Source organism: Phocoena phocoena, chromosome 14 (assembly GCF_963924675.1).
Source record: "Phocoena phocoena chromosome 14, mPhoPho1.1, whole genome shotgun sequence".
Taxonomy (NCBI): Eukaryota; Metazoa; Chordata; class Mammalia; order Artiodactyla; family Phocoenidae; genus Phocoena; species Phocoena phocoena.
The window spans coordinates 38915244-38931438 of NC_089232.1; the positions used below are offsets into that span (position 1 = coordinate 38915244).

At 34.3% G+C, this 16195-nt stretch overlaps 1 protein-coding gene across 1 annotated transcript in view; it reads left to right on the forward strand.

Annotated features, from left to right (window-relative positions):
* Window positions 1–16195, forward strand: part of USP34 (ubiquitin specific peptidase 34) — a 184399-nt gene that overhangs the window by 74870 nt on the left and 93334 nt on the right. Inside the window, 7 exon segments of the mRNA XM_065891660.1 lie at window positions 4118–4200; window positions 6796–6950; window positions 8075–8188; window positions 9895–9994; window positions 10129–10288; window positions 13006–13132; window positions 13229–13376. Of these exon segments, the coding sequence (XP_065747732.1) occupies window positions 4118–4200; window positions 6796–6950; window positions 8075–8188; window positions 9895–9994; window positions 10129–10288; window positions 13006–13132; window positions 13229–13376 (887 nt within the window).

Consider the following 16195-nt stretch of genomic DNA (forward strand, 5'->3'; position numbering starts at 1 on the left):
ATAATTCATTTTATAAACACACATTTTATTAATAGTCAAGCATTGTCTGTTTTCTGTAATTCATATTCTTGAGTGCCACATTATACTGTCATTAATCTCTAGTTATCTTAAGGCTAAAATATATCCCATATTTTTTTTTCACAAGTTGACATTCCCACAAACACTGTTCTAGTTCTTTAACCAACATTTGGCTCAGTTTTCTTCCCTCAGCCTCCCCCATGCTTGTTAATTCCTTATCCTTATTAAATGAGGAAGGCATTAATGATATTGGTAGAAAGCACATGGGCTTGAGAATCATACAGACCTGCATTTAGGTTATGTATCTATTGTTTTGACCTTATTTCAGTTACTTACCGCTCTAATAAATCCCCATTATTTATCTCATGAGTTTTTTCCTGTTTCTATTTTTTTAAATTAATTAATTTATTTATTTTTGGCTGCGTTGGGTCTTCGTTGTTGTGCGCAGGCTTTCTCTAGTTGCAGTGAATGGGGGCTACTCTTCCTTGCGGTGTGCAGACTTCTCATTGCGGTGGCTTCTCTTGTTGCGGAGGACGGGCTCTAGGTGCATGGGCTTCATTAGTTTGGCACGTGGGCTCAGTAGTTGTGGCTCACGGGCTCCAGAGTGCAGGCTCAGTAGTTGTGGCGCACGGGCTTAGTTGCTGCGGGGCATGTGGGATCTTCCCAGACCAGAGCTCGAACCCGTGTCCCCTGCATTGGCAGGTGGATTCTTAACCACTGAGCCACCAGGGAAGCCCCCCTCATGAGTTTTTTTTAAGAATTAAATGCAATAATTTAGTAAGCTGTATCTGGCACATAGTAGGTTATGTATAAATTGTAGTTACTTGGCTAAAAGAAACTATGGTATAAAATAAACAAGAAACTTGCCTCCTACCCCCATTTAGATTGTCTACTGCATAGTGATTTTTTTAGACATTCTGTTCTTCACACCTGTGAAATTATTTCTGATATGTTTCCTTAAATTTACTCTGTTCCACAGCTTGGCTTACAAAGTTACCTCTATACAAGATGCATTCTTTTTAAATCCTTTTAAAATTCTAAGCGTTCTTCAGAGTCTCTTCTTTAATTATTATTCTTCAAGCAGTGATGAGGATTAAAGCCTTCTGATTCTGTATCTCCATACATTCTCTATAAAAACCTTAAGATCAACAAGGAACAGGAATAAAACCACACTGACCAGCATTATTAGGAGGCAGAATTCAAATTACATGTCAACAGAGAAATAAACACTTAAGTTGCAAAAAAGCTCCCACCAGAGCCACAGCCTGTGGGCTTGAAGAGCAAGGATGGGAACTTAAGAGAGGAGCATGGAAGACATAGATGAGTCATGCTCAAAAAGAGAAAGTCCAACATTCAGTGCCAAAAAATGTACACAGATCTGAGACTTGGTTGTTGAAGTTGCTCACTTTGTTAGTGGAGGCAGAGAGGCAGAGCCTCACAGAAGCATTTCTTCTTTTTTTTTAATTTAAAGAAGCATTGTTTCTGTGGTGGAAAAAATGTGGTGCTCTTTGGAGATGAGTTTTATACTTTTCTAGGGTACACCAGAGTATCCTTCCAGTCCTCCAGTCTGCCTTGTTTCCTGACATTTTAGGAGAATAAAATCTTAGAACAGAGAGCTGTCCAGACTATTTTGTTATAATTCCTTTGATTCTTCAGGCTATAAACAGAGTTGTACGTTTGCTGCTCTTTGTTAAAGCATACTGATTTCATGAGTTTGTGGCACATTACTTTGCATTCGTTCCGTGGTGATTATAGTAGGCAAGTTCTAAGATTTTCACGTAGGACAAAAAGATTCTTGTGGCATTAAAGATAACATTTCATTTCATAAATGGACATGTTACATATTTCTTGAATCCAGTTGCCGCTAGAGAAAATTCTGTGTTAGCATTGAGACTATCAAGTGAAAGACTTTTTTTAAGGTGTCAGTTTGTCACTAAAGTTTCATGCCCGTGGGGAGATTATTTTTGTCCTATATTTTCTGTAATGTCAGGAGCCATGGACAAGCCCACGAGAGTTTATTAGTATTGATAACACTTTTGATTTGCATCCCAAGAAATTTCCTGGTTGGTGATTTCAGCAACCAATGGGATCCTGACAGAGCAGGCGGAGGGAGTCCTTTGAAGTGTGCAGCCAATGGTACTACTGTGGAAGCCGAAGAAGGGAGGACAAAGGGACTGGATCCATGCCTTCTAGGGTTATAGGTCCCTTACTCTGAGATGCAAGTATAGGGGAAGGAAGTGTTCAGGAAATAAAGGCACTTTGTAAAGGACAAGAAGACATCATTCCCCTTTTATGTCTGTGACCAACGTTCCCGATACTCAGGGCATATGATATATGATAGATCTCATGTTTGAACCTGTACTCCAAGGTCTCTGCTACAAAAATCTCTGTCCTTTTAGTAAAAGGATGAAAACTATTAAGAGCAGGCCTTGAATTTTACCTGAATAGTGTTTTAGTCTGTGAGTTCCACCCCCCACCCCCCACCCCCAGTTCCCAGCCACCTTGCCGTAAGTACTTTCATCTTCATGAAGGGCACTGCAACAGTGACGAAGCAAAAGTTCATCTTTTCCAACGTTAACATGAGACAGTAAAGAGAAGCAAAGATATATCCAGCAAACTCAACCATTAGGAAGCCTTAACTTGAAACTTCAATGACGAATCTAGTGTAATTTTTGAAACCAGCTAACTTTAGGAAGCTTTTAGAATTTTACACTTACTTAAAGATGTTAAGAAATTGATTTAAGAGGCTCTGTGACTCTCTGCAAGTTGGGATATAGATCATGGCCCAGACTGGCTGCTGCCTTTTGTTAGCAAGGTAATTTGGGTGGTTCCTCCACAGCCAGCCTTTTGATTTGTAACATAGAGATAAGAACTCATGATTGATTTAGTCTCATTGATTGGGTACTCAGGTGCTTATGGGAACTAGAATATTGTGATACCACAGTCACAGTTCAATATGCAGTTCATGGAGTTGCTAAAGGAATCCTAAAATGCAAACCTGATCATTACTACCTTTTTTTCCCCAACACCCTTCAGTGACTTCCTTATGTTCCCAGAACAGTATCAAACTCCTCTGACATTCATGCTGGCCGTGATTTGGCCCCAGCTTACCTCTTTAGACCCATCTCCTACCCTTCTTCCACCACAGACCAACACTTGCTTCTTAAAATGCTGTTCCTTTGCAAATGCCTACAAACTGAATTCCCAGAGAACCATGTGAAATCACCTACTTAACAAGCTTTCAAAGCAACTCTTAAATTATCCATTGAATTTTGTACACATGAATTACAATTACTTAGATTTGAAATAACATTCAGAAATGCTCATTTTGTATCCACTGTTTTATGAATTAGACTTATGGAAATGATATTTTATTAACATTTCTTGTTAAAGGAATATAGTATTATCCCTGGAGGGACAATGATAATGAAACATGCAATTTCTAGATGGAAATGTTTTTTATTAGCTATTCTAATTTATGTACATATTGCATAATTTTAAATTTATTTATTTATTTTATTTCTTTTTGGCTGTGTTGGGTCTTCGTTGCGGTGCGCGGGCTTCTAATTGCAGTGGCTTCTCTTGTTGCAGAGCCCAGGCTCTAAGCCCAAGGGCTTCAGTAGTTGTGGCTCGCGGGCTCTAAAGCACAGGCTCAGTAGTTGTGGTGCATGGGCTTAGTTGCCCCACGGCATGTGGGATCTTCCCGGACCAGGGATTGAACCCGTGTCCTCTGCATTGGCAGGCGGATTCTTAACCACTGCGCCACCAGGGAAGCCCCATATTGCATAATTTTAAAATGACATTTCTTTTGTTCCACTGTTGAGTTCTTATCTACTTATCTAATTTGAAAGTATGTGTTCTAATAATTTGCAGATTTTTATAATATTAAATAACATAAATCTCACATGTAACATTTGGCTTTGTGGCCTTTTTTTGTGTGTATAACCAAAGATATAATTAAAATATTTAATAATTATGAATGTTATTAAATGGAATTTTACTTATTTTGTATAATTTAAGATTAGGACCATTAAATCTTTAAAAATAATTAAGAAATAGGATCTCTCAGTTAATTATTTTAATGACTTTTTAAATACAGGTACAGCCATAGTGCCGAAGTTCAGGTGCGGCTTCAGTTCTTAACTTGCGTGTTTTCAACTCTGGGATCACCTGATCATTTCAGTAAGTTTTTAAATCAGTATTTTAGTCAGTTTTTAGATCTTCCTTGGCTCTTGAAATAGTTCAGTTAAATGTACTCATACCTTTAGATTTCTGTGGTGATCAAATTATTCTCAGTACTGAATGTCCTCTCAGTATGTATGGCAATGGGAACTCGCCACTGACATATTCTTGTTTCAGGCTCTGAAAGTGCCAGTTTCTTAATGAATAAATGACTCATTTCAGGAACAAAATATTTGGTATAGGAGAACGTATCATGTTAGAGTGTATTTTTTATTACATTTGGTTATAGAATATTCCTTTCACTCCGGTTGGAAACAGCCACTGTCTGCATATTATTATCAGGGCTGATCTTATCCAAAATTGGTTGGCTTCATAGGTGATAGAGACTTAGACACCCTAGTTTTATTTAGATGAATCTCAAACTCAATTTCGTTAACAGTTAATCTTAAAAAAAAAAACACAAAACAAAACAAAAAAACCAGGGAGATTGGTCTGGTATATTCAGAGTGTGGACCATTTCCAAATCCACATGCTAGATATTCTCACAAGAAAGGAGGAAGCTTGATTTCTTTTGGCCAGAGCTCCTTTCCTCTTGCTAGACTGACTGTGTTTTCTTTCACGCTCCACACACTTCTTTTACTGTGTGTCCCTGTCAACAAACCTCATTTGTTAGAAGGGCATTCTTTATTTAGCTGTGGTTAATATAATCAAACTGATGAGCGTTTTGCTAGCCTGAGAGATGTCTTCATGACTCTTAAGTCCATATATGCTTGAGATATGCCATGCATTTATTTTACTGTTTAAGTCTATAATTTCTTCTTTAAGTCAAGCTGTTTGTAATGTCACTAGCATTGTGATACCAATAGATATCAAAATGAAGACACCTGTTTTTGATAGGAAACTTCTGTTTCATATTACTAGGTCATTTATTACACCCATTATGACTCATAATATACAAGAAACAAATAATATAAAATATTTTTAAAAATCTTATACATGAGAAGTCAAGCCAAAACAAATATTGTCAGCATAAATAATTTCACATGACCATTAAGTTTCATGTTTGTTGAGTATAGATTTTTATTGGAAAATGTTAATCACTCTTTTCAGTATTTGAGTAATGAATTATTTATTTTGCTGCTCCCATTCCAGTGAACACAGTATGTATTCATATACAGTATGTATGGGCTTTCAATAGCTACTGTACATATAGAATCATACTGAAAACTTCACTGTCCCGCATCATAATTGTACTTATCTAACTGGCACAGTTCCTTTCAGGTATAATATGGTTACTCCAAAGTTATATTTGATAAGTTAATACAGGTTTTTAATATACCAATAACTGTATTCCTTTAAAAACTTAAAACAATAACGGCAGCTTATACATTGCCTATTGATTGTGAATTGGTGATTTAGCCATTTATGAATACACTTTGGTTTTGTTTACTATAATTAACCTGGATGCTTTTTTTTAAGATTCTTACCTGTTTTTACCTATCTTCACTTATCTCTCTTCTTAATTACTTAATGTGTTTAAGTTATAATATACACTAAAGGTTATTTCTGGTTTTTTTATGTTGGCTCCCAGGGGCACAAATTCTTAGAACAAGTAGTCCATACATTAACTGTTTTTGTGAGAAACTGATTGGATACATTTTTCTGATTAAACTCTTTAGACTGATACTGCTACTAGGTAAATATTGGGTTGGCCCAAACGTTCTGTTCAGGTTTTTCCATAACATCTTATGGAATACTTTCTGAGGTGCTTTTCATATTCTGAATCTCATCTACTTTTTTTAGGGGATGGTGGTTCTTACAATTCTATCATCTTTTCAGATGCCTTCTGATTCTGGGGGATAAGCCTAGGCTCTAGAATCCCTTAGGATATACTTTAGAAATCCCATTACACTTTTATTCTACCCTTTTGGATTGTCTCACTTATCCATATTCAGACTTGTGATTGCCCTAATGCCTTCTCTTTGATTCTTAATAGTTCTTCTGATTCCTTCTGCCACACTCTGGAATTATCTAATACTTGGGTCAAAGTAGTATACAGATTTTGTCTCATTACATTGGCTTCTCAGCCAATTGTATCCCCTGATGTGTTGCTGTTTTTTTTTAGGCCGTCAGTTCCCTTTTGTTTTATTAATCATAAGGATCCCTTTTTTCATAGTTTTCAAAAATAATGCTTATTGGCATTTATTGTTTATCTCCTATGTGCATAGAATGAGCTTTGAACATGACATGGTATCCACTCTATTCTTAACCCTTAGAACTAACTGGACTTTGGGAATTCCCTTTAATCATGTTTGCTGTAATACAATGATATGTTCATATTTTAGGGAAAATGATTTCCAGAACAAATGACTCTTCTAGGATACTTACATAAGTCATGTTTTTTTAGATGATTTATATATGGAGTATATTTAACTACATTTGAAAGCATAAATTATATGAAATCTCTTATGAAATTTTATAGAATGATACGAAATATCTCCTTTATATTTCTATATATATTGGTGCTTCTAGTATATTTAATTAGGATGAAAATGTTGTACGTACCAGGATTTAAAATTTGTAATTTTTATCTAGGGTTAAGTTTGGAGCAAGTTGATATTTTATGGCATTGTTTAGTAGAAGATTCTGAGTGTTACGATGATGCACTCCATTGGTTTTTAAATCAAGTTCGAAGTAAAGATCAACATGCTATGGGAATGGAAACCTACAAACATCTTTTCCTGGAGAAGGTAATTTTATTTCTTGACTGTATTGTTTTTCTATATTTCCTTTTTCTTTCTTGAAATGTAAACTGTAATGTTCATTTTTTCCTGTTTGAAGTACTTTTAAAAAAACTAGTCAAATATACTGCTTTTCAGCAGTCCTTACATAATTTTTGCCACTTAGATTTTGCTTTAATTTTGTCCTCTACAGTGTTTATATCTAAATGAATACTTAGTTTATGTTTACAAAAATGTTATGTTCCTTAGCTAATGTACTTAAACTGACAGTAATTTGAGTAACTCTTGGTAAACACTAATAAGAAATGTGGGGGCTTTTGGTGTGTATTTTAAAAAATCATGAGTAACATTGTAGTTCAATTTTTCAGGGGTGGTGCCCACCCCACGAGTGTGAGAGCCGTATTCTGCAAGTCTTTCCCTAAATGGTGTGGTTTTAGCCAGTCTTCCCACAGATATAAGCCAGTGTTCAGATTTGTAGATTTCTGGGAAGGCTTTTTTAGGAAGTGCTGTCATGATACTAAAGATACTCCTCTATCCAATTTTTGATTTTATTTATCAGGTGCCACAGTTGATTCAGGTGATAATTTTCCATTTGAATTTTAAAACATTTATGATAAAGCAATAGACTTTATTATTCTTATGCTAATATTTGAGATTATAAAGGCTCTCTGGGAAGTCTCTGTGGCAGAATTGAGTACATATGAATGAGTTTTGGTAATGTAAACTAAATCACTTAATAGATCCAAGACAAAGCTACAAATAGACCTTCAGTTATCTTAATTTCAAGCTCTAACTTATATACAAACTCTACATGTGGCTATACATATTATAAATGTGTGTAATGTAGGTATACAATAAATAATAAAATTTAAAAATTTCCTTTGGTTCGGGTCGATGTACATCTCAAAAATTGAAACACGTATCAGGTTTCACTTATGTCATGAATAAAATTTTCATTAAATTATTACCTATTTCTAAATTGTCACTGAAAATCTCAGTTGATACGTTTTTTCTGCAATGTTTTTTTTAGTAAAACTAGGTTTATTAATTTAAATCTGTTATGTTAAATCCAGTAAAATGAAATCTGCCAACTTAATTATCATACTAAACCCTTAAAAACTTTTTTTTTAAAGATGCCCCAGCTAAAACCTGAAACAATTAGCATGACTGGCTTAAACCTGTTTCAGCATCTCTGTAATTTGGCTCGATTGGCTACCAGTGCCTATGATGGTGGTTCAAACTCTGAGGTATGGATTTAGGTTTGTCATTTTATTAGGTCAGCTTGTAGAATTTTTTTTGTTGTTCCTCAAATTAGATTATTGAATTATATAGTCTACCAAGCACTGAATTTACTAACTATGCAGACTTTTATTCTAAGGTTTTAAAAAGTTTTATCTTTTGGTTTTAAAAAGTTTTATAAAGCAAAGTTATAATTTTGCATTGCTAAAGATAACCTCGGTTGTACATAATGAAAACTTGGGATACAAACTTCAAGCTATGAAATAAGTAAGTCACGAAGATGTAATGTACACATAGGGAATATAATCAATAATACTATAACAACTTTGTATGGTGCTGGATGGTAATTGATCTTATTGCAGTGATCATTTCATAATGTATAAAAATATTGAATCACTGTGCTGTACACCTGAAACTAATGTAATATTGTATGTTAACTATAACTCAGTTAACATGACTTATTATACATTCCTTGATTAGTAAAGAAGAAAGGTTGATTTGTCTAAAATTTGTTTTTCATGCCATTTGTTGTGGCCAAGCTTTTCGTTGCTCTTGGGCAACTCCAGAGTTCCTATTGGTAACTTCTGTTCTGGAATGGAGTCCACCTAAATCATTTCTGACCATGAGGCATGATGATCAATTCATTAACTGAAGACTGTCACAAATTGCTAGTCTTATCTCTGGTTCTGAGTTCCATTTGCCTAGTTGGGTGGCTGCAAGATTTTGTTGAATGCATTATTCCTAAACTCACCTAACACAGATTGTTATTTGAAAGTCTTCCTTATTGGACATTTGTTTATTAATGATAGCTTTGATTTATGCAGTATACACTAACATTTTTCATTAATTTTCTTTAGAGGTTGAGTTGTTTATAATAGAAAACTGATGTTAATCTATGTGGTAAAAAATAATTTTAATTGTATTTAGAATGCTTTCATAGTATCTTCCTACCTTCTTTCCTGGTTTGAATAGTGTTCTGTTTGTTTTTGTTTTTAATTTTTTGGTCCTAACTCTTTGATAGCACTATGATAAGTTTCAATTTGGTTATTTCAGATAACCAGACAGATCTGATTTACCTAAGTAGTCATACTCTAATTTTGAGATAATACTGCTTTTTAAGTAGATGATATGAACACTAAAGGTGTTCTGTCCCCTATCAGAAGGTTATCTTTCTTCACCCTGCTCAACTTTTGAGAACTTTCAGTCTCCACTTTTTCTGTAATTTTCAGTGAAAACTTTTTTTCATCTCATGGTTAATGTCATAAATTTAAATGTCAACTTCGGTTAGCAAATCTTTTTAATTTTCTGTGAACACCTGACAGCAGTGACTTTTTCAGAATAAGTTGGATGAAAGCATTAACATGTGATGCTAATAATTATGTGTTGTTTTTACTTTGTAGCATGTTTTGAGGACTTGAGTTTTTCCCACTATGTAGTCACAACTTTTGAGTTAAACATTATACACATACATAGTTAGATGATTTATAACTAAGTATTTTTACAAGTACAGGTATGTTTCAGTGACTGAAGAAATTTCCAAGGCTTTTATCATTATTATTAAATATTAGTTAATAACACTAAGTTATTTTTAAATATTTTATAGGATATTAAAACTTTGATATTGAATGCCTTTTAAATTTGTAACTGCTCTTCTAATAATTTACATTGTTTGACAAATAATAACATTTAGAGATGTCATATTTTTCTTTCTTAGCTTTGTGGTATGGACCAATTTTGGGGCATTGCTTTAAGAGCACAGTCTGGGGATGTCAGTCGAGCAGCTATCCAGTATATTAACTCCTATTATATTAATGGTGAGTGATTTGAAATATTGTCTGATAGGTAATTTTTTATGCAAGTATTTTTTGTTTAGCTATAATTTGTTTTCTTTAATATAGCGAAACAAGAATATAGGATTGATATACATATCTAAACATCTGATTTTCAGGTAAAACGGGTTTGGAGAAGGAGCAAGAATTTATTAGTAAGTGTATGGAGAGTCTTATGATAGCTTCTAGCAGTCTTGAACAGGAATCACACTCAAGTCTCACTATTATAGAAAGAGGACTCCTTATGCTGAAGACACATCTGGAAGCATTTAGGAGAAGGTAATTTTTTAATACCACATTATTAGAGTGAATTTTAGGCTTTTTTTTTATGCTGATATGTCCAAAATGTTCTTAAAATTAAACTAAAGGTTTTCTTGGGGGCAGGTAGAAAGCATAACTTACCAGAAGTGAAGGGTTAGTAATGGAAGTAATTTTTATTCATGATATGTACCATTTTGCTGTGGAACAGGCAATATAGGTTCCTGGTAAATACTGCAGAGCTTTAAAAATCATAAGACTGATAAGATATGCATGAATAAGAATCTCTAGACAGAATTCCATCTCTGAGAAAGTATTACTATGATTGAAATGGCAGAACACCACTACCAAAAAAAGTTTCACTAAAACCCTCACCAAGAACATCAAATAATCTCTCATAGTTGAATCAAGTTGAGTCATTTGTTTCATTTGCTGTTTTTTTTTCTTCCTGGACTAGGAGACAGTATTTTAATTTTGAATTTCCATTTACCATGGAAACATGATCAAAAAATTCTGTGTTAATGAATATCTGTATAATTAATTTAGACATACCCTGTGTAATACAGAAATAAAGCAAATTAACATTTATGAATATATCGACTGAATTGAAAGGTGAGTAGATAGTTTTAATTAAGAAATTCTGTTTGTTAAAAATCATGAGTAAATGTAAAAGTACAAAGAACGGTTGAAAAAAATTGTTAAAATTAATAACTTCTTTCAACTTCAGAGCTCAGTTTGATAATGAAAAACTTATACAATTTGTAAATATTGACCTTTTGTTTAAAATATCAGGGAATACTGAATAAAGATTTTCTACACATTCCTTATAAATAACATGGCTCCATGCTTTAAAACATTTAGGTATCGCAAAATTCTTTATTTTGATTATGATTATAATTTGTGGAAATTCTACTTAATTCCTTGTGTTTTTAAAGAATGTGTAAGGGAACGCTTGAGTTTTTTGCACAGAAACTTCACACTGCCTTATAATTTTGACTACTTTAAAAACTAAAAAAAGCAAATGTGATATGTTTTATTCAAATTAATAAAAAATTAATACATACTCATAAAATTCAGATACTACACTAAGATAATACTAAAGAAAATCAAAGTATCTTTTCCTATCAGAGACATTTACTCTTAATGATACAATAGGAATTCTTCTAAAATTTTCTCTGTGCTGCAGGGCCTACAAACAAATGAAAAAGATCCTTTTGATGCAAGCCCCTAGTCCTCATACAGTGTTACCAATGGTTTTAAAATAAGCACTTATTTTAAAAGTCTTTAAAAGCAAATTGTTTCCTAAGATTCAATGGTGCGTTTTATAATTTTAATGAATTTCAGTTCAAAAATTCCTTCTCAGATGTACAAACTTTTTTCTAACTCAAAAAAATTGATTATAGTATCCTTGATAGAAGTCTTTGTATTTGTTTATGTTTTACTCTAAAAGTTAATGTTGGTGTTAAATAATTTATATAAATACTATTTTGTGGATGGCAAGTAAAGAAACTAGGAAACAGAATTGAATATTCAAAAGCTAAGAGCTAGTTTTAAAAATTATCTAGGAATTTTCATGCAAATCCTTGTGTAGTATCATTGTACAGTTCACGTGCTTAATGTGCTTAGTGCTACTCCTAATTTAAAATTGCCTTAACATTTATAAAATGAAAATATAAAGTAAGTATTGTGTTTATGTATTACTTATATTAAAAAAGTAAATAAAAATGTCTTTTTAAAAGGGTATTCTTTAAAAGAAAAAAAAAGGGGTATTCTTTTTGAAAAGAGTTAAGGTTATAGTCTTACACAGTGGTCTCAACCAGAAGCGATTTTGCCAGAAGCGATTTTGTTTCCCAGTGTACATTAGATAATGCCTAAAGACATTTTTGATTATCACAGCTTAAGGGAGAAGGCGGTGCTGTCGGCATATAGTAGGTAGAGGACACTGCCAAACATCTTGCATTGCACCAGATAGACCCCTCATAACAAGAAGTTATCAGGGCCAAAAAGATCACTGTTTTGCTCATAGAAGCTGGACATTGGATCACTTCTAGGAAATCAAGTACATTTATTCCCTTACTTGCCTTCCTTCTATTCTAGAATTGCTGATTAGTTTTAGACATTGATAATTTTTTCTTAACTAAATTCAGGTACCCTGGATCCTGTCTTCAACAACTGAAAATAAGTTAGAAAATTAATATTTAGTGAGTGTCATGCTAGATGCCTGTTTCCTTTGAAATATTAATCTTTATAACTCATTTTATGGTTTTAGCAGTCATGGAATCGGCTCTCAGTTTTTAGGCTGGTTAACATATATTTACTACAATACAGTTCTGTCTTTGAAAACATTTCCTAATACCTTTTTTCCTCTTTTGAAAATAGGAACGACAGCTTGCCATTTACTTACCGGATTAGTTTGTTTCTTTAAATTCCTCCTGCCTCTGCTACTCCCCTGCGTCCCCCCACCCTCCTTTAAAAAAAAAAGTGTTCCTAATGGGTCTTTTTTTTTTTCCCAGTAATTTTTCTTAGAAACTAATTTTTAAGGAGCTCTTAGCTATATTTACACATTTAAGTTTGATTCAATATGATGAATCCAAACTTAAACTTAATGTTGTAGAGTAAATTGGGATGTACTGGACCCTTTTGTGGGTGCTTTCATTTTGTAAAATAGTAAAAACTTCTGTAACATTAAAATGGTTTATAATGATATCCTTCCTATGTGTGGTTTTTGTGTGTTTTAGGTTTGCATATCATCTCAGACAGTGGCAAATTGAAGGCACGGGTATTAGTAGTCATTTGAAAGCACTGAGTGACAAACAGTCCCTGCCGCTAAGGGTTGTATGCCAGCCAGCTGGACTCCCTGACAAGGTAGTTACATAGTTTTAGTTTCGAAATTGATAACATTTCCCAGTTCAAATATATGTTCTTTTTGTATTTTTAAATTGGTTGCATCTCATATTTCAGATGACTATTGAAATGTATCCTAGTGACCAGGTAGCAGATCTTAGGGCTGAAGTAACTCATTGGTATGAAAATTTACAGAAAGAACAAATAAATCAACAAGCTCAGCTTCAGGAGTTTGGTCAAAGCAGCCGAAAGGGAGAATTTCCTGGTAAGTCCATCAGTTCAAATTTTCATGTTTTCTAGGTTCTATTATATATCGACTTCACACCTTTACTTCTTTGAAGACTACCAAGCATGTTCATGACTCTCCCCGCACCCCTTCCCCCCACCCCCGCCATGCCCTCCCCTACCCTTGGTATGGTGCCATTGATTCTTAGACAGGAGTTAAGTTTTTTTTTTTTAAGATGTTATTTGCAAACACTTGTCCTCATTTTTCTCAAAAAAACTCTACTTTTGGAGGTTATTTGATAAGCAGTGTGGGAACTAATAAGTTTAAGTGTCCATACACTACCTAGTACCCAATTGTACCCAATAAATTTTTTTTTTCTATTTTGATATATTTTGTTGTTGTTTTGAAGCATATGAAAACAACACATCATTAAGTTCCATCTATGCATCTCCCCTTACCTCCAAGAAAGTATCATATTAAGAAATTTTTCATGTGGACCTGATAGGTATATTTGATTCTTCCCTTACTATTAAACCACTGGCGCATCTTTAGTGTCTTTCCATAGCACATAAAATAGGAGCTAAACAGAGGAACAACCAGGAAAGCTGTTGATTACAGTTTAAAGGTCTGACATTGTAACAGGCTAACTATATATATATATATAGGGAAAAAAGTCTTAAAAGCTTCTTTTTAGGACTTTTAACCTGCTTGTGTGCAGAGTGATAATTCTTTGGCATCTTTTAGTAAGGAGGCAACAATATTGCTACACCGTGCTTAAGATGAAAGTATATGTATGTGTCTTCTAAAGTATATCAGATCCTTTTAATTAATTAATTTATTTATTTATTTATTTTTGGCTGTGTTGGGTTTTCACTGCTGTGCTCGGGCTTTTCTCTAGTTGCGGCAGGCAGGGGCTTCTCTTCGTTGTGGGGCGTGGGCTTCTCATTGCAGTGGCTTCTCTTGTTGCAGAGCACGGGCTCTAGGTGTGCACGCTTCAGTAGTTGTGGCTTGCGGGCTCTAGGGCGCAGGCTCAGTAGTTGTGGCGCACAGGCTTAGTTGCTCCACGACATGTGGGCTCTTCCCAGACCAGGGCACGAACCCGTGTCCCCTGCATTAGCAGGCGGACTCTCAAGCACTGCGCCACCAGGGAAGCCCTAATAAGTATTCTTGGTTAGAGGAATAGAGGTTGAGAAGTCTCCTTCCTACCCCTATCTCTGAATCTCCCATTTCCCTTTCCTGAGGCAAATGTTCTTAGGTATTTTTCAAGAGATAATAAGATTATAATGTAAGAATATTTGTATATATACAGTTGACTCTTGAATAATGTGGGGGTTAGGGACACCAACCCTCCACACAGTCAGAAGTTCATGTATAACTTGTAGTTGGCCCTTCATACCCGTAGTTCTTCCATATCCATAGTTGTGCATCTGTAGACTCAGCCAACTGAGAATCATGTAGTACTGTAGTATTTACTACTGAAAAAATCTGCTTATAAATGGGTCTGCGCAGTTCAGACCATTGTTCAGGGGTCAGCTATATACTTAAAACACAAATGGTAGCATTCCATTTATACTCTTGACGCCTTGTTTGTTGTGCTTAATATTATCTTAGAGAACATTCCATATTAGTACATATAGAAAGTTACCACATTCTTTTTAAGATCTGCATTGTCTGTAATATGGTGGGTACCATGATTTATTTTACCTGTTCTCTATTAATGGACATTTGTTTCCTTTCTTTTGATATTATAGTATTATAGATAGTATCCTTAATACATACATTATCTAATGCATGTTGGCTAAATACCTAGGTATGGAATTTTGAGATCAAAAAGTATGTTTTTGTTAACATTGAAATATATTGTACATAAAGAGAATATGAAATGAGTAATAATAAAATGAAAACGACCAATGTACCTACCACCCAGATTAAGGAGTAGAACATTATTAGAAGCTAGTTGTGTGTCCCTCCCTGATATCATCCTTTCCACTTCCCCTTAACACTATCTTGATTTGTTACTCTTTTTTTGGTGTTCTTTATAGTTTTACCTCCAGTGTATATATTCCTAAACAATGTATTTAGTTCTGTGAAACAGATAAGTGTGCACAAACTTGATGGATTAAGGAAAAGAGAGTATGGACTTGTTAGGTCGCAGAAGAACACAAGCTAAAGAGGATGCACTTTCACCCTCTCTAAAGATTTGTGTAAAGCCTCATCTGAGGTTATCAGTGAGAAAATTCTCAAGTTTAGGTCTTGGCACAGTGAAGACGTATTTTAGTGCTTTAATGTTGACAAGATGCTGAAATACCAACAGAAATACAGTCACAGAGTCTCTTCTTTTTCTAATCTCTTCATGACTTACTTTAGCTCTTAGGAATAGATCAAAATAGAATTTCTTCTGTGAGGTAATATGAATGTCTTCTGCTGATTTAAGCAGTAGGACATGAAGGTGAGAGTAGAAATTTCACTGTCATATTCTGGTAGTGAACGTGACTGGTAAAGACAGTCTGGGTTCAGGTAAGAATCTGGACCAGGTTCACTTGCCATTCTTTCCTTAGATAGAGAAGATATTATGAAGGCAGCAGAGATTTTGGTCATGTGGCCCTCAGTAATACATTTTTCTAGTCACACTGATCCTGTTCTCTATCCTTCACATCTGATGCACAGCAGTTGGATCTCCTTTATCATCCTCATAATTCTTTTTGTCTCTCTCCTATGTTGACTATTCTCTTTCCAGTATTCCATACCTTCTTTATTGGTTCACTTTTTTATTTGGCTGGAATACAATGCAATTGTCCAGTAGCTTCTTGAGAGAATGTTGATATGGGGTAAAGTCTGTGATTCTTTGAATGATCAAA